General features: G+C 39.9%; 1 protein-coding gene across 2 annotated transcripts in view; it reads left to right on the top strand.

Annotated features, from left to right (window-relative positions):
- Positions 1–18140, top strand: part of UNC79 (unc-79 homolog, NALCN channel complex subunit) — a gene marked incomplete at both ends in the record, with an annotated part of 106478 nt that overhangs the window by 19772 nt on the left and 68566 nt on the right. For both annotated transcript variants that reach the window (XM_084208555.1, XM_084208554.1), the window contains 13 exons: positions 172–301; positions 1851–1915; positions 3696–3784; positions 4950–4990; positions 6220–6248; positions 7318–7544; positions 8677–8848; positions 11178–11408; positions 13580–13770; positions 14124–14247; positions 15528–15668; positions 16978–17199; positions 17833–18060. In XM_084208555.1, the coding sequence (XP_084064681.1) occupies positions 172–301; positions 1851–1915; positions 3696–3784; positions 4950–4990; positions 6220–6248; positions 7318–7544; positions 8677–8848; positions 11178–11408; positions 13580–13770; positions 14124–14247; positions 15528–15668; positions 16978–17199; positions 17833–18060 (1890 nt within the window). The remainder of the gene's footprint in view (positions 1–171; positions 302–1850; positions 1916–3695; positions 3785–4949; positions 4991–6219; positions 6249–7317; positions 7545–8676; positions 8849–11177; positions 11409–13579; positions 13771–14123; positions 14248–15527; positions 15669–16977; positions 17200–17832; positions 18061–18140) is intronic.

Raw genomic sequence — 18140 nt, 5'->3', positions numbered from 1 at the left:
AGCATTCAAGTTGGTCATCTAATCTGTCTCTAAGAGCATACAAAGGAAGTTTCTTAGGGCATGAAATGTGTTAATTTTGTGTGTTCAGCTGTCTTTGAACAGAAGTACAATATATTGAATTGTGGAGTATTACCTTGCAAAAATGAACATTTTGTACATCTCTTTCCTTAGGATTTGCTATATGTAATAGCCTATGGACCATCTCAAGTTAAACCTCCAGCAGTACAAATGTTATTTCACTATTGGCCCAATTTAAAACCCCCTGGGGCAATCAGTGAATACAGAGGACTTCAGTACACAGGTCAGTGCAGCAGGTTTTGTATAGACCAAAATAAATAAATGATGAGAAGTGTTAAAGTCACATTTTTACAGTTCTATGATGTATTTGACTCTTTTTGTGTGATAAATTGTACGTTCATAGCAATATGTAATAACCATTTATCTGCATTTTCAAAACATGTCACGAAAAATAGAAACTCAGATCATGGCTAGTAAGTATGTTGTCTTCCTCACAATATTAACTAAAACTGAATAGGAGAAGAAATAAATACCATGTTTGTAACAAATAGTCTGTGAAACTGCTGCCTGGGCCTCCCAACAGTTCTGGTTTATGTTGCTTTCAATTATTGCTTTGGTTGCTTTTGTTGTGTCAGCTGCTAACACTGCTGCTGTTGCTAAGACTTCTTATCTGGCTGTTACTGTCAAAAAAAGTCATGTGATGTCAGGTGCAGTTAGTACAATGGATAAATTCTCAAGGTTGATTATAGGATGAAAATTGGGGACAAAGTCTGGAGTGCAGCTGGAGTAGGTTCATGGTACAAAGTCCTCTGTCTGCCAGACTTCCCAGAGTTACTGATGGGATAGCGCTGCTACAGGGGCAACTGTCCAGCAACAACTCATTGCTTTTCCTGCTTGTCTGTATCAACCTGTTTCAAGTAATCTCTGTCATATGACATAGGTTTTGTTCACTTTTAAAATTTCTGGACCAGAATGTTTTATTTTAAATTATGAAAATGAAGGGTTGGAAGAAACCTTAGAAGACCCCTAGACCAACTCAAGTGCAGCCCTTATGTTCCCAGTAGAAGTTTGTCTGATCTGTTCTAAAGCCTTCCATTGAGGGGTTGATAAATTTTCTTGACTATTTAGACAAAAAAAATTCTTCATGTACTGCTCTGCATCACTTTTGCCATGCAAGCAGGTCTGTAAACTAATCATGATAGTATTCTTTTTGAACTGTTACTAGTACTGGATAGACTGAGCCTTTTTCCTCATATGTAAGTTTTTTGCTAATATATCCCAGAATGGGATGAGTATTATCTGCAGTTGCATGGTATTTTGACCTGGGGGCATCCAGTAGTTTGATCAGAGTGTCCAAATGATGCCATTTGAGCATTCCTTTGTTGTTTACTTGTCTTTACACACCCAAGGCTCCTTCTGTCACTGGACTAGTTTTTCTTTGTTCCAGCTGTGTTTTCTTTTTGCCTGGGAAAGTAACTGAATTTACTCAGCTACTCCTACCATCTAGCTCCTGGAGTGGAAAGATAGTTAATTATTTCAAGATGCTGCTGAGATCAGGAAGAGTCTGCAACAGGAATGCCTGAGTCTTACTTTTTCCATTTTCTCACTGAATCCATGGTTCACTTAATTATATTGTAAATAAGTCAGGAGGCAGGTATGTTCAAGGTTGTTTATTGTAATTATTAAGCTTCCTGAGGAATGGCTATTTGTATCATACTCATATTTATATAGTACTTAGTACAAGAGGATCTTATTCTCAATTGAGATGGCTAGACACAAAGAATAGAAGCATCTCTTCTCATTTATTAATCAGCCATGTTTTGGTTTTGCAGCCTGGAATCCTATTCACTGCCAGCACATCGAATGCCATAATGCGATTAACAAACCCGCTGTGAAGGTACTGCTGTTGCTTTAGGGGCCAAACCCGGTCTCTGGGACAGGGGAGGTTGTACTTCCACCCCAGCCATGAGCTGTGGTGGTGTGCAGGTGACCAAAAGCAGGTGCTAAGGGAGCAGCAAAGCCTGTTGGCACCAAGGGGGCCACAGCTTTGTGAATATGTTCTTTGGCTGCTTCAAGCAAGATGAGGTTTTTCCTGCCACTACTGTGGGAATTATTGAAATTAAACATGGCGATGGTTGTAGAGTACTTTATAAAATTCTAAGCTGGCTCCTGGCTAATCCATGTAAATGTTTTCCTGAACACACACATATATGTATATAAATATGTGCACAAATATTACTGTATACTGGAAACATTACTTCAATTCTGTAGTTACGTGTTCACCTTGGTATCTTGATTGAGCTCATACAATGCACCTACTCTGGTTATGATCCTTTGCTTGGAATGTATCCTAAAGCAAATAGCAGCAAAGTTTTACTTACCTATTCTGCAGCCCTCTTTGAGGAAGGTAAATTGTATATTTACTGTTTACAGGCATAGTAAAAAAAAAAAAGCTTTGACCAGGCACACAGAACAATTTGATAGCAGAGGCAAGAACAGCAGCCCAAGTCCAGAACATACTGCAGTTAGGTGTACTGATTAATTAATTTGTATCTAGTTAAATATGTAGGTACAACCAATTTTCCTGACATCAATTTGTATACTAATGTAATTTGTTTAGTCAGAGTTCTGCAATGAGCCTTTTCCACAGGCTGTGATAGGACATAATGATGGCACTTATGTTGAAAGTCCTGCAGGGGATCACCTTCCTGCCCACTCCAGTCATTCTCAATGATTCCTCTCTCACAGGAAAAATGCTGAAAGGTGCTTCATCTTGTAGTGGTCACTAGTTCCAGGCTAATAATACAATAGAGCAAAATATTCAAAAAGTACAGTTTCAAGCTTTGCAGGTTAAGTACATGAATATTTTTGAGTGATCTGTTAATCTAATTTTGACAGAACCAATTTTGATCAGTCATCACTCATAAAAATGCAGGCTAAATAGATGATGATTTGGTTAACAAAGATGAGAAACGTTCAAAGAAGTATTTGTCTTTATTTATAAAGTCTTGCACTCCAGTGGAGTAAGAGTGATCAGAGTGCTTGAGATGTAGTGTATGCATACTACTGTTCAGTGTTTCCTTTGTAGTACAAAACACTTGAACAAATGAGTATGGAACTGACTGTTAACTGTGGCTGTTTTCTGTAATTGACGTATGTGAAAGGATAAAAGCTAATGCAAGACAAAGTCTGGACCTATGTTGCCAAGGGAACTGTGAGTCTTTGTTCTGTCACTGCAGTTGTGCTCTATACTTGAAAGCTGTGATGACTGAAAATCAGATTTTGCTGGATTTTTGACATAGAAAAATCTAGACCTTTCCATTACCTTGTCCTAAACAATGGATCCTCTAAGTGCTGTCTCTTTGGGGAAAAAATAGTAGCAGTGTGTAGTGAATATGTGATGTGAGTGGATAAAAAAACATGCTTGTCTTTCAGAAATGGATAATATTGGTACTGCAATATGTCCTATTTTTTTTACAGGCTCTCACATCCCTATCTTTGTTAGAAATAGTTTGAGATTTTGTATACCACATGCTGAGTATTTTCTTTCATTACGAAATGCTCTTAGCACATATCAAAGCTCTGTTACATTTTATGTCCTAGCATTAACATGTTGAACGTTTTCAGCAAGCTTCAATGAACAGAGATGTTAATCCTTTTCCTTCTCCATGTTTCAGATGTGCATTGACCCATCCCTGTCTGTGGCTTTGGGTGATAAGCCACCTCCCCTATATCTTTGTGAAGAGTGCAGCCAAAGAATTGCAGGGTAGGTAAACCAAGAGCTGGAAAATGATAAATATTGCCAGAGTTCTGAACTCTGGAGTTTTGTTTTTTTGCACCATGATTAGCATATAATTAATATATGGTAAACTTGTTGAAATATATGGAACCCACTGCTACTCAATATGAATAAGGATTACAAATATTTACCCCACATGATCAGCATTTGCAGCTACCTTTAAACAGAGCTTTTAATTTGAGATCTCTGAAAGAATAGATACTGTGAGATGCATTGACTATGACAGGGAAACCTTATTAATGAACCAGCTGATGCTTATGAAACATTTTTTGTCCTCATCCATTAGTTGTCATTTAAAACCAAACATTACAGTGAAAGTTCTTTTACAGAGCTTTCACTAATGTTTTGTAACATGTATTTCAGATTAGTCTCTAAGATATACTGTGAAGCAGAAGAGATCAAAGAAATTGATCCAGGATTGGCCAGTACTTGGTAGGGATGTACCCTGAAATAAAATAATGTTTTCATTTTTGGTTGCCTTTTTTACCTTTACATTGCTACTTTGGTTTGCATTAGTATACAAAATCTACTGATGCTTGCAGTCAGTGCCAGTCCTTACTTCAAATAGACAAGGTTACAGGTAGTTCAGAACCTAAAGGAGTGTTTTTCTCCTCAGTTTCAGATAACTTTAAATCACACTGACTGTGGGAAAAGCAATTACATCTTACTTAGGTTTTTAAGTCATCATTGAATGAAAGCTGCAGGAAAAAGTAATTGAATTTGGTAGAAGCATAGCTTCTAAGGACACACAGAGAAAACAGTACTGGTACTTTGGTTTCTTTTCTACATTTGTCTGTTATTCTTCACTACCATTTCTTAGCTGTCAGACTTTCAGAGGACACTCTCTTTTAATTTGATAAATTTAGGTCTCAAAAGTAATTTTTGAAAACCTTGAACATGGTGACCAACATCATTGAAGTGGTAATTTATGGTAAGACAGCACAATAAAGAGATGTAATGTAAACCAGTCTGCAATTTATAAAATTACATTTAAAAAAAGCAACTTCAGAATAATGGCATTCCTACCACATTGATTTATCTAAATTTCCTCTGTGCAAAAATAAATCTGTGTGTGTGTATATATATATGTATGTATTAAAAAAAAAATCTAATTATATATACATTTTTACAGGGATCACAGTGAATGGTTGATTGATGTTCTTCTGCCACAAGGTAAGAGATATTTTAAGGGTAGGTACAAACTAATCATAATTGTACAAAGCTATGCTGGTATTTCTCCGTACTGTGTTACTTGAACTGCTGCATTCTGCTCAAAAGTGTTGGGTAGGTTTTTTGTTGTTTTTTTTTTTTTTTTTTTTTTAATTTAAGTTAGTTTGTACTTAATGCTGCTTAATGTCCTTAAAGTACTATGAAGAATTGACTAATCCTCTGTCTGAAATACTGTGCAACTCTATGTATGAGAAAACAGAAACAATTGAACAGATTTTCAAATCTTGAAGCATTCACAATTGGAGCCAAGGTTTTAAAAAGTACTGGTGTCCCACAGTGCTGTCCAAAAAATGGGGCTAGTTCTTCCAGTAACCTGGGTCTGATTTGAAAGCTCTAAAAATGGCTTAAAATCTGTAACATGAGACTGCAAAGAATATCAGAAAAGGACATAAAATATTTTTTGATGATCCAGTCATTGATCCAGTCATTGTCCTTTGGCCAGTGAAAAAACCTGATATTTTGTTATCTACTAGAATGCAGACAAAGTGTGTTGACAGACAGCATATTATCTGAAATAACCCTTCCAGGGATAGAATGAAGACATTGCCTGTCTCTTTGCTTTGCAAACTGAAAATTCTTAAGCAGTTGAGATTTTCTTGCTGTCTGCTTTTAGCTGAAATGTTACCCAGACAAAGAATGTTTTATTTACTTAAGGGAAGCACATCTTCTTAATCAGCCCCTTAAACTTACTGAATCATATGTTGCCAGGGCAACAGATCAAATAGCTACTGCTTACAGGTTGAATCTGCAAACATTTCTCTCTGAAATATGGGCCAGACATGGTGCCTGCTTTGGCATTGTTCATCCATATTCACTACTCTTTTTTGCTGCACCAGAGCTTTCACAAGCAGTGTAGGCTCACCTGCTCACAGTCGTGTGTGCAAGGTGTGCTTTTACAGGTCTGTCTGTGAGGCAGGAGCATAAGCAGAAGGTGGGTGGTTTGCAGAGCCCACCACACTTAATGCACCAAGGCTGTTATTGTATTTCAAAGTAGAAATAGGCCTAAGTGTACAGTGTCCTAACTTATGCGGGCTTAGGGGTTTCAGCAGTACCTGGAAACACAAGTTTAGCCCAGAGACTTCCTTGCAGGATGCTCATTTTCCCATGGCTACCATAGTAAACCCCAAAGATGGTCACTTTGTGTTCATGTTTTGTATGCCTTCCCCTTACAGCTGAAATTTCTGCTATATGTCAGAAGAAGGTAAGATTCAGCCATTTGTGTGATGGGGCATGATTTGATGTCGTGTGTAATGTCATTCCATTACTGTATAGTGCGTTCTTCTTTGTACCATTCCAAAATTTCACAATTTATCCATGAATGCATTTATTGGTGGATGGAAGTAATTCAGCAGCAGCAGGTTTCTTTTTGTTAAAACTGGCAATGTTAATTTGAGTTGTGGGTTTTAGTTTAAGTGGCAATGAGTAAAGCAATCCAATTATGCAGTTGAGCTCTGTTTGTATTCTATAACTCTGCTTTATGAAGAGGATAGAACAAGAGATGAATTTTAAGTTTAAATGTTAATATATCTTCTCATGTTCTTGAAGACTTGGATTGATTCTAAATTGGGCAAAAATCAAACTGTAAAATGTGTATTTTTAAAAATACATGGACTGAAAATCTTTAATGCTTGGCTCTGAAAAGGTTGCTGACAAAAAGAATCTGCTTGCAGTACATACCAGCCTAATGTGTTTTGATAAGACTTTTATAGCAAAGGATACAGTGTATAACATATTGTAGTTCTCGTGTGGCAAAGAAAGCTTTTCTGTTGGGCTGGATTGCTAGGTGGCAGAAATTTCAGTGTTTATTTCAAAGGCTTGTACAGTTTCCTTTGATAAGGCAGATCCTTACGTAGCATAAACTGTGGCATGGTGGCAGCCTTTTTCTTTGCACTCCTAAGGATCTACCTGTTGCTACCTGTAAATTAAAAAGACTTTCTGAAGCATAAGCAGCTGTTATGAGAACTGTTATGTAAAATTTAGAGGTTGCTCCAAGTCAGGAGGTTGAGGTTGATGATTTAAGTTTCAGTTTGGTGTTTCAGAAAAGGAGCAACTGTGACATTTAAGTCCAGGCTCAGCATTTAGTCCTGAGCTTGTTTTTCTGGAAGGTCAGTGATGTTTGGCATCAGGAGGCTGCACACAGTTGTGCTTAGACAGAGTGATTTTGGAAATTGCCAACACTTGAGCCAACTCTCTGGTGCTGGCTCTCATCCCCGTTTTCAGTTCCATTTCCCGATAACCTGTGGCCTGACAAACCCTTTTTTATTTTCCAGAACTGTAGCTCCCACGTCAGAAGAGCAGTCGTCACCTGCTTCTCGGCGGGCTGCTGCGGCCGCCACGGCAACAGGCCGGTGCGCTACTGCAAGAGGTGCCACTCCAACCACCACAGCGAGCTGGGGGCGGCCGCGGAAACCCACCTGTACCAGACCTCGCCGCCCCCCATCAACACCCGCGAGTGCGGCGCCGAGGAGCTCGTGTGCACCGTGGAGGCTGTCATCAGGTAACGTCAGCCATGGGTGTGTGAGCAGGATCAGGCCTTGTGTCCATATTGCAGTATGGGTGCACCGTGGAGGCTGTCATCAGGTAATGTCAGCCATGGGTGTGTGAGCAGGATCAGCCTTGTGTCCATATTGCAGCTCGTGTGCACCGTGGAGGCTGTCATCAGGTAACGTCAGCCATGGGTGTGTGAGGCCGGATCAGGCCTTGTGTGCATATTGCCTGCAGATCTTGTGCACAGGTGGATTTTAGTTTCACTGGAATAATTGGGGAGCAGACACTGAACTCCTGCTGCTTTAGTGGAGAGTGGCTCAGCTGGGGACAGTGTGGCTGGCCAGTGTTCAGGTGGAAAGGGACCTGGTTGAATATGAGGCAGCAATGTGCCCTGGTGGCCAGGAAGGCCAAGGGCATCCTGGCCTGCATTAGGAATGGTGTGGCCAGCAGGAGCAGGGAGGTCGTTCTTCCCCTGCACTCGGTGCTGGTGAGGCCACACCTTGAGTGCTGTGTCCAGCTCTGGCCCCTCAGTCTGGGAAGGACCTTGAGATGCTTGAGCATGTCCAGAGGAGGCAACGAGGCTGGTGAGGGGCTTGGAACACAAGCCCTGTGAGGAACGTTTGAAGGAGCTGGAGTTGTTTAGCCTGGAGAAGAGGAGGCTCAGAGGTGCCCTTATTGCTCTCTGCAACTTCCTGAAGGGAGGCTGTAGGCAGGTGGAGGTTGGTCTCTTCCACCGGGCAGCAGCTGACAGAACCAGAGGACACAGCCTCAAGCTACGTCAGGGAAGGTATAGGTTGGATATTAGGAGAAAACTTTTCTCTGAAAGAATAATAAATGCTCTTCCCAGGGAAGTGGTAGAACCACCATCTCTGGATGTGTTTAAAAAAGACTGGACATGGCACTTGGTGCTATAGTCTGGTTGAGGTGTTAGGGCATAGGTTTTTCTTGATGATCTTAGAGGCCTCTTCCAACCTCGTGATTCTGTGAGTGTTGTCCTGATGAGGTAGTCAGCCTAGGATTTGATGTTATTTTGTTTCAGGAAAGAGATGACATCATATGGTTTAACATCTAGTTACTCTTGATTAGATACCTGTATCCACTGCAGGAAAGGTGCATTCACTGACCACAAGCTTTTTTCATAGCCTGCTGAAAGAAGCAGAGTTTCATGCAGAGCAGAGGGAGCATGAACTCAATCGAAGGAGGCAGATGGGCCTCTCCTCTTCCCATCACTCCCTGGACAACACAGACTTTGATAATAAAGATGATGACAAGCACGACCAACGTCTCCTGAGCCAGTTTGGAATATGGTTCCTGGTAAGAAATTCTTGCTTTCTTCTCTCTTCTTGGTTGCCTCCCCTTTACTTTCTGAAGTCTGTTTTGCCTCTATTTTTTTTCCTCACTTCTTGGCTTTAGTTGGAGACTTACTCTGTATTGTAAGCAAGAATTTGTCCTGTGAAGCTGTCAGACTTGGAAATTTCATAACTAGTTTGGGTGGAGCTGCTTGACTGCCTCTGAGTCTGCTACAAAGTGTATAACAGAATTATTCACTCTTAGTTTTTTAATTGACTTCCCTTTGCTTCTGTTCACAAGTGCCCCCTGGTGAGTGCCATTATTTTAACTTTAAAAGGCAGTCCCCTGAAAATCTATTTTCCCCCTTCCAGCTTTCAACATCACTTTCTGGAAGCAGAGCTTTCTCTCTTACCTCTGAATAGGCAGGAGGATTCTTAGTGGGATGTTGTTCCTTCCTGCAGTCAGCTTGATCAAGTTGTGTCAGTCAGTCTACTCCACTCACCGGGTGTGCATTGGCAGAATGAAGCCTTGGGTTCTACCCCTACAGCAACTACTAGAGATTATTCCAAAACAGCAGGACTGCTGCTGGCTAGTTCATGAGCAGGCCAGGCTGCAGCCTCATAGATCCTCAGAAACTGCATTCTGCAATTCTCCTTAAGGAGAATTCTTTCAGGCTCCTTCCAAGTCCCCTTTCCTCTCAGGGGCTCTCCAGTCACCCAGTGACAGGTGTACAAAATAGCAGGACCCCTCATCCATTGTCTAAACAGAGATGGGATCTCTGGATGGCAGGGAAGTAGGTGTGGAGTTCCATAGTGCCAAAAGAGCTGCTCTGCAGTTTCAAGGAACTACATGAATAAACTTTATATTCTGCTGACCTCTTGTGTGTTTTGTTGTTTAATGTTGTTTTAGAATTAAAGACATCTATATATTATTTTTTTGTGCCATGTGCATCTATTCTGTATTAAATGATGTTTTATAAAGACTGAAGCTCTATATTTCCAGAAGTAGAATTAAGTGCAAACAGAACAGGTTATGTTTCACTGTGCATGCCTCATCCCTGACATGCAAAGTGTACCTTTCTGTGGTGGGGAGGAGGAACTCATTGTCTCCATTCTATTCCTTTGAAATCTCTTGATGTCTCTTTAGTGGGTATTGACAGAGGTGACCACACAAGTTGTGAGAAATCTTGGGTTGCTGTTTTCCTCCACAAAATGACTATCTTTCATGCAGAAACTGGATAAGGGGTCAAGAGTTCTTTTTAAAAAGGCTGCTGGTTGAGTTAATGCCTTTGAGTTAATGCTCAACTGAGCCAAGCACAAGGAAGAAAACACCTGAGCTCAACCTGCAATGAAGTACAAGACTGTACTTTAAATTGTCAAGAGGGTTGGTGGCTGCCTCATCTCAAGAAAAGTTGTGGAGGAAAAACATTAAAATGGGTTCTGGTTTCTCTGGGAAGGACAGCTGTAATTTTTTTCCCAGATATCCATTGTTCACTCACTGCCAGGCAGTGGTCACCAGTTTCAGGTTGCCATGTGCTGAGAGTGCAGCTTTCACTAGGAACTGACAATGAATAGCTGAGAGGTGGTTAAAGGAGCTTCTCAATTCTCCTGTCAGCCATTCTTTGCATTCAGTGCAGCAACCTGACTTGAACTTTGTCTCCTGTAGCCAGAGGGTACCAAGAGCTCAAACATCAGGTAATTAAGGGCTTAGCAGTGTGCTGGCCTGTGAGCAGGGATAGAAACTTGGTCTCAGATTTGTAACATCTTTACAGTCCAGGTGTCATTTTAGAGTTTGGAGAAGGGGTGACAAATGTCAATCATTTTGTGGAAATTTCTGAGGACTTAAAACTCATATTCATGCCCCAAATGAGGACAAAAATTCAAGATGGGAATTTTTCTGCAAAGTAAAGTTCACTTATTACATTAGGCAGTCATTTTCTTCCTGAATTTTTGAAGTTCTTGATTTGACTTGTCTTTTTACCTGGTAAATCTTATATATGTGTGTGTATGTATACATATATTTTACTAGATTTACAGTACCTTCTGAAATTAAAGGTAATTTTAAAGTTCAAACCAAAAAGTTTGTCAAAGCACTCTATACTGATTTTTTTTTCAGTGTTGAAAGTAAACAAAAAATTCAGTGCCTGGGGTTTTTTTTTCCATTTTATTGTTTTCTGGTTAGGAAATGTTTTGTCAATTGTCCTGTACCAACCTCTACTTAAAACTGATCATCTAATTTATCTCCTATGTAATCTGCATCCTCATAACTCTGAGAATATGCAAAATATAGTAGACAAAAAAATTCCCACCTTTAATTCTAGAAGTGAAATTTGGTTCGTGTTTCTATCTTCCAGGTGAGCCTTTGCACTCCCAGTGAGAATACACCCACAGAGAGTTTAGCAAGGCTGGTCAGCATGGTGTTCCAGTGGTTTCACTCCACAGCTTACATGATGGATGATGAAGTTGGTAGCCTGGTTGAGAAGCTGAAGCCCCAGTTTGTTACTAAGTGGCTGAAGACCGTTTGTGATGTCCGGTTTGATGTCATGGTTATGTGCCTCCTGCCAAAGCCAATGGAGTTTGCCAGGGTAAGAACGATTTATCTGAAGGCTCCCTTTTTTGCTACAGAAATTAAGGTCTTAAGCCATCTTTTCTTTCCCCGCTCTGACATGACAAAGAAATCTCAGTGGTAGAGGGAGCAGTGGAAATTGGGAATTTTTCCTTTTCACAGCATTTTTAGTTTTACTGTGTTAGAAAGTAGGCATTATTTACACTGACCTGAAGGCAGGTTGAAAGAATATTATAGGTATTGAAAGATATTGTACATTTTTGATAGCAGCACATTTTCATTATGCTGCTGAAGTACCCAAACTTGTCTTTGCTAAAAGGTATCATTTGCCTACTCCCAGGTATAAGCCTGTCCTTTAGCGATGTTTCTTTGCTCTTTGCATACTTCATCTCTGAAGCTGTGAATTAAGGTTTATGAAATCACACAATTGTAACTGAAGGAAATTTGGGGAATACTGATGCTAAGTTCAGAGGCCTAATTTGAGTGATTAATTAAGATCCCAGTCTGACATGGTTTGCCTTGTAGCTAATGGAGAGAGAGAGATGTACCTGAAAGGTTATTCAGAGTGCCTAAGTGCAACCATTGGTGCAGCCTCTTCTAAAAAGAGTCATTCTTTCTGTCCATTAGTTATGAAACAGAACTTGCCACTTAATCATGCTTTTGTAAAACTTTCTGAGACTCTCATGTAAAATGTCCAGAGGACATGTTGGGCTTGTTTCCTAAAATTAAGTGGCTAGACTTGGAAGAGCCATAAAGACTTCATGTGATGTATTACATCATCAGACATGAACTGTACATTGTGGGTTTTTCATGATGTAATGCATGGGATTTGCTGTACATGTGCAGACCAACATGGATGTGTTTTACTCAGTTACCATTGCTGCTGGGAGGCTTGTAGGTCAGCTGGGGCAGTTTGAGAGGTGGATGGATGCTTCCAATGTTAGAAACTGAACAAAAGAGACCATGGCTTTGAGGTTAAGGGGAGAAGGGAGGACTGAACCTCATGCTGTAATCTCTTGCAGATTTTTTTCTTGGATACAACCCGTCTTTTGAGTTTTGTTACCCCCTACGGCAATACTTAAGACTAGACCAAAAACTTGCCAGATTTGCAAGACTTCACTAGAACATGAAGACAAATAGCCATGAAATTAGCTGTGATGAATGAAGGAAAAATAGTTTGCTGGCTGAGATAACCAGTAATTGCTGCCAAAACAGCAGGCATCTCTAGAGCCATTAGTCAGGAACAGCAGATGTGAGCCGAGGTCAGTTAGAATAATTAATCTCTGTATGCCAATTACTTTAATACTTAGAAGCATATTTTTTTGCTGCCATCACTGAGAACCTTTCTTTAAAAAACCCTAAACTAACACCCATGAAAGAACACCTTGTACAGACCAAATTTTTCAGAATAAAGACCCGGTACTGTAACAAGTTGCCCAGAGCCAAAAATTGATGGTGCAAGTTTGACCAAATAAATCTGTCCCTTTTTGAGAATTATAAATAATAGTACACTGAATCATGGCCTGGAAGTGAGCAAACTTCATTTAAGTCTTGGACAAGGCTTTTGTGGACAGTCAATAAAATTAAAGAGGAAAAAACAATGCAGCTCCATGGTTGAATTCTAAATTCTGCCTTGAAGTTATTAATGATCACCTCCAAAAATTTCCTGGCTGCAACACACTGAGCGAATTTGTGATAGTGAGCAAGTTACAGGGACTAGAAATGTTGTTCATTGTGGCATTCACATTCTCTGAAAAAATTCCTTCGCCCAGGGTTTTTTCTCCTGGGAAGCTTAAAGGCAGCGAGAGAGGCCTCAGAGAAAAAACAATTGTTATCTCATTTGCTTGTCCTGTGTTGTGCTTATGTGGAATGTGTTTGGCGATTGTTTACCCACAGGTGATTGCTTGATTGGACTCCAGTGTGAGATGTTTTGACTCTTTGGCCAATTAGGGCCAAGCTGTGTCAGGACTCTGGAAAGAGTCACGAGTTCTCATTATTATCTTTTTAGCATTCAATAAGTATCTTTTCTCTATTCTTTAGTACAGTATAGTATTCTTTAATATAATATAGTATAATCAAGTAATAAATTAGCCTTCTGAAAACATGGAGTCAGATGCATCATTCTCTCCCCTCATTGGTGGACCTGCATTTACAATAGTTCATCAGTATGATTTTTTGAAATGCCCACAGGTTGGTGGATACTGGGACAAATCATGTAGTGCTGTAACCCAGCTAAAAGAAGGGCTGAACCGAATCCTTTGCTTGATTCCATACAATGTGATAAACCAGTCGGTGTGGGAGTGTATCATGCCTGAATGGCTGGAAGCTATAAGGACAGAAGTGCCCGATAACCAACTGAAAGAGTTTCGGGAAGTGCTGAGGTATGTAGGCATATGTTGGAATCATTCTGGTTTTGCATGTGTTTGTTGAGGGTTTTAGCATTGTAAGATGGGGACAACTAATAAAAATGCTTGTGTGTGCAATAGACAGTAGTGAGGGAATGCTTTGGATTTGTTTTTGTATCTTATGTTTAAAGGATTTAAGCTTTGGGAAAGTTTTCTTTTTTTGCCCCCCCATATCCCCATATCTTTGTGTTGAGAGCCAACTACATGGATGCTTCTTTGGTGTGAGCAAGGCTGCAAGTGAGATTAGCTTCCTACCAGTTTTCTGTTCTGTCTCGCACAGTGTATGCCATGCTAACTCAGTACTGCTACATTTTTGTTCTATTTTTCAGCAAAATGTTTGACACTGAGCTCTGTCCTCTCCCTTTCTCCTTGGAGGAGATGTTTGGCTTTATTAGCTGTCGATTCACAGGGTATCCATCTTCTGTGCAAGAGCAGGCGTTGCTCTGGCTGCATGTAAGTGTCCTCACTTGACAAGTCATGCTGAAACAGCTGATAATTTTGAAAAAGAATCTGCTTTTCTGAAGTTGATGCACCCTTCTGCCCTTTGTTTAACTCCAGTATAAGGATGGTTGGTAGACAGACCCTGAGTGTTGCTAACCCATCATGAGCAATAACCTAGCTGACGAAGTGGGGATCAGTCAAGGGTTGCACTCAGTAATCTTGGGGGTCTTTTGTAACCTAAATGATTTTGTGATTCTTTAAAAATGGAAGCCTGGGAATTCCTTTAACCTTTTTTAAAGAAAACCTTTTTTGTCAGTTGAGTCTTTAGGGCCATTCAGCTGGCTGACTTTTTTAGAGCACCTCTTTTTAGTCTCCACAGAAATTGGTCTGTAGATTCCAAAATTAATTCCAAACTCCAGAAACAGCTGTAGTTGTTTCTGCTAATGAAGATCTGGATTAGACTAGCTCTATACCCACCAAACTTTCTGCTGCTCTTGCCTTTTTGGTGCTATATTTGTCCACAAATCTGGCATTCACCCAGTGTTACAGGGAGACATGGAACTGCAGGGATAATCATGTCAGCTGAGGGCAATGAATTCAAAAAGGATATAAAATTTTCCACAGCACCTCAGAATAATACCTGAAATTTTCATTATAGCTTCTTTCCTGCTGAGGGTTATTTTAATTAAGCCTCTACAAAGACCAATTTACCTGACTGTAATTTCAAGTTTTTAGGTATGCAGAGTTTTCAAGTAAAGCATGATTTTTTTAGATTTTTCTTGAATTAATGGCTCATAATGACAAGTACAAATGAGTTTATATTTATCTGAGTGTGGGTGGCATAATAGATTGGGAATATACTCCAAATGATGTGCAATTAACAATCCTGTCACTATGTTGATACCTGTAGGCTATCATTCTGACCAGATTCTTAGAATAAAAAAAGGAATTCAGTTTTAAGGAATAATAAAAAATAGTTATTCATTCAAGTATTGGTAATACTTCTGCTTTATGGAAATATTTTTGTGGAATAGCCTCACATATCTGTGTGTTTGTGCATAAAATTGATCTCAAGGTGCACCAAGTGGATTCCAACAAATATTTTGAATGTGCCTGTTTTATTTTGCCTTGATTCTAACAGAATCTCAGCTTACACCTCACCTCATTGAATCCCAAAATTAAATGCACAGAACTTGCCGAACTGAGGGTCATGTTACAAAAATGCATAAAAAGTAGCTGGTATTGTGATCCACCTTGAAACTCATGCTTTCTTATTTATTGTCTTTCCTTAGGTGTTGTCTGAACTAGACATTGTGGTTCCTCTTCAGCTACTAATCAGCATGTTTTCTGATGGAGTTAATTCTGTAAAAGAATTAGCAAATCAAAGGAAATCAAGAGTCAGTGAACTGGCAGGAAATCTTGCAGCTCGGAGGGTAACTGTTATTTATCCTGCTTATTTTTTTGCTTATAACTGTCTTCCTGATAGAGTCCACATGAAGAATTAAAAATCATCGTTCAATATGGCAGCATTTGGTTGAAAACACTATGTATTTTAAAAATGAAAGAAAATTGGCATGCCTTCAGTTACTATTACTCTATCATATAAAAGGTAACACGGGTAGGAACTCGGTATCTTTTCCAAGCTGTTTTATTCTTGGCACCTTCTAATAATAACCATCAGGAACAAACTGTTATGGACAACTGGTCATCCAGAATGACCTTTTGTATTCTGGAATGAATTTGGTGGGCCTGGGTATGTTTTGAAAGGGTGAGAGAGCAGAATTTATTTCTGGTTCCCTGCATTTTTTGTCCCAAACACAAGAGATGCAGAATGTGATCTAAAGTTCTAAAGTCTGTCAAAGGCCTATGGTCTGGAAGAAAGGGTGTACAAATATGTAGGTACTACACATTCTTGGTCTGATGTGACTTAACTGAGGTAGTTTGGATGAATTGCTACAAGGACATCAGGATCAAGGTTGCTTGAAAGACCTGATTCTTTAGATTTAAGGAACTACAGCATCTAGGCAGCTGATGACTCCTTACATGTGGTCTGCCAGTGTTCTGATACAGCTCTGCAGAGAGCACTGCCCCACCTAGCCCATGATCACTTCTAAACTAAGCAGAAAAAATGATTAAACTTACTGTCTGGTCTTTCAGACAATAGCTGGTGTGAAAATCGACCTGGTGTGTCATCTAAGTGTGTATCTCCCTGCAATGCCTTAGAAGTTCTCAGGGTGTTTAAGCTGGCCTGTTGTGGTCTGGGCATAAATCAGTGCAGACATACACAACTTACTGCTGTTGTGTCTAGTTCATTTCCAGCTACCTGTATCCTTGGCACAGCCTTAGTTAACAAAGTTCTCTCTAATAGCTTCCTGCTATTAAAGTCAGTGTCCATGGATTATGGAGCAGATCATTGTAACCTGCTGGCTGCTTTACTGCCTGCACCAATTTTCAGTTTGGTTTTGGATGCTGAAATTCTCCTTAGAAAGAGTAGCATAATGGATATCAGCCACCCTAGCTTGAGAGAATGTATCATCTGGGCAGAATATGGTTCCTGTACTTCCATTGTATCTTATTGTTCACTGGTGTTAATAATGGACACCTGTATATATTGCAAAAAAGCTACACAAGGGAGGGGCAAGGCCGTCAGAGCTCTTGCTATTTTTTGCATTTTCTTATAGAATGAGATTGCTTAAATGTCTAACAGTCATTTGGACATGTTGATTTTTTTTATGTTTTCAGGTAAGCGTTGCTTCTGACCCTGGGCGCAGAGTTCAGCACAACATGCTGAGTCCTTTCCCAAGCCCCTTCCAGAGCCCATTTCGGAGCCCAATACGTAGTCCTTTTCATAGCCCTTTCAAGAATTTTGGACATCCTAGTGGAAAAACTATTGATTTTGAGTGTGAAGATGAGGAAATGAATCTTAATTGCTTCATTCTGATGTTTGATCTAATCCTAAAGCAGGTACTTGCAGCATTAAAACATCTGCATGGAAGGAACACTGAAGTTCTGTAGTCACTTTTGGCTCTCCTGTATTGATTCTCTTTAGGGTCTGGCATTGATTCTTTCGATCCTTTGATTTTCTTTCTGCTAAGGGCCTGGCATGAAGTGTAAAGCATTGCAATCCCAGTCCTGCTGCCATCTGTCTTTATCTCTATCAAAATTATAGGTTAATGTTCAAAGAAGTTAGATAGCTCCACATTCAGGTTAGATACTAACCTGACACTAGTGAAAGGAACTTTTCCTTGGAGCTTTGTTTGTTTTTACAGACTAGAAGCAGAGATTTGTTGATAAGCATAGGTTGTCAGTTTTTGGATAGCTAAGTTTCTACATTATGAATCCAAGGACACTTGTTTTGGATAACAGTCTGCAGGTAAAATTAATGGATTAATTCTGTGCTTGAAATTGTCTATTTACTCTAGCTGTTTGAGCTTGGGCCTCAACACCAGTGGCAATTTAAGATTCTGAGTTACAGTTTATCTCAGCTTCTTCCCAGTACTGTAATATAAAACTAGTAGAACTGTAGAAAGAGGCAGATGGTTTATACAGTGCCTTTTCAATTAATAATAAATCCTTACTCTTTTCACTTTCTTTCAGATGGAACTCCAGGATGATGGTGTCACTTTGGGCTTAGAGAACAGCATCTCAAAAGATATAATATCCATCATAAACAATGTGTTTCAGGCACCCTGGGGTGGTTCTCACACCTGTCAGAAAGATGAAAAAGCAGTTGAATGTGGTCTGTGCCAGTCCAGCATTCTGTGCTACCAGCTGGGTTTTGAGCTGCTGGAACAGCTTGCTCCAAAGGAAGAAATCAGGCTTGTGGTAAGTAGAGCAGGAAAGGGTCTGTATTATTGGTGTGCTGAAACTCCTTCACTATTCTCATTCCATTGCGCTCAGGGAGC

This window comes from Fringilla coelebs, assembly GCF_963513975.1.
Source record: "Fringilla coelebs genome assembly, chromosome: 6".
In the NCBI taxonomy this organism is placed as follows: Eukaryota; Metazoa; Chordata; class Aves; order Passeriformes; family Fringillidae; genus Fringilla; species Fringilla coelebs.
The sequence above is the reverse complement of the archived record's forward strand: the minus strand, read 5'-3'. Positions and strand labels throughout refer to the sequence as shown.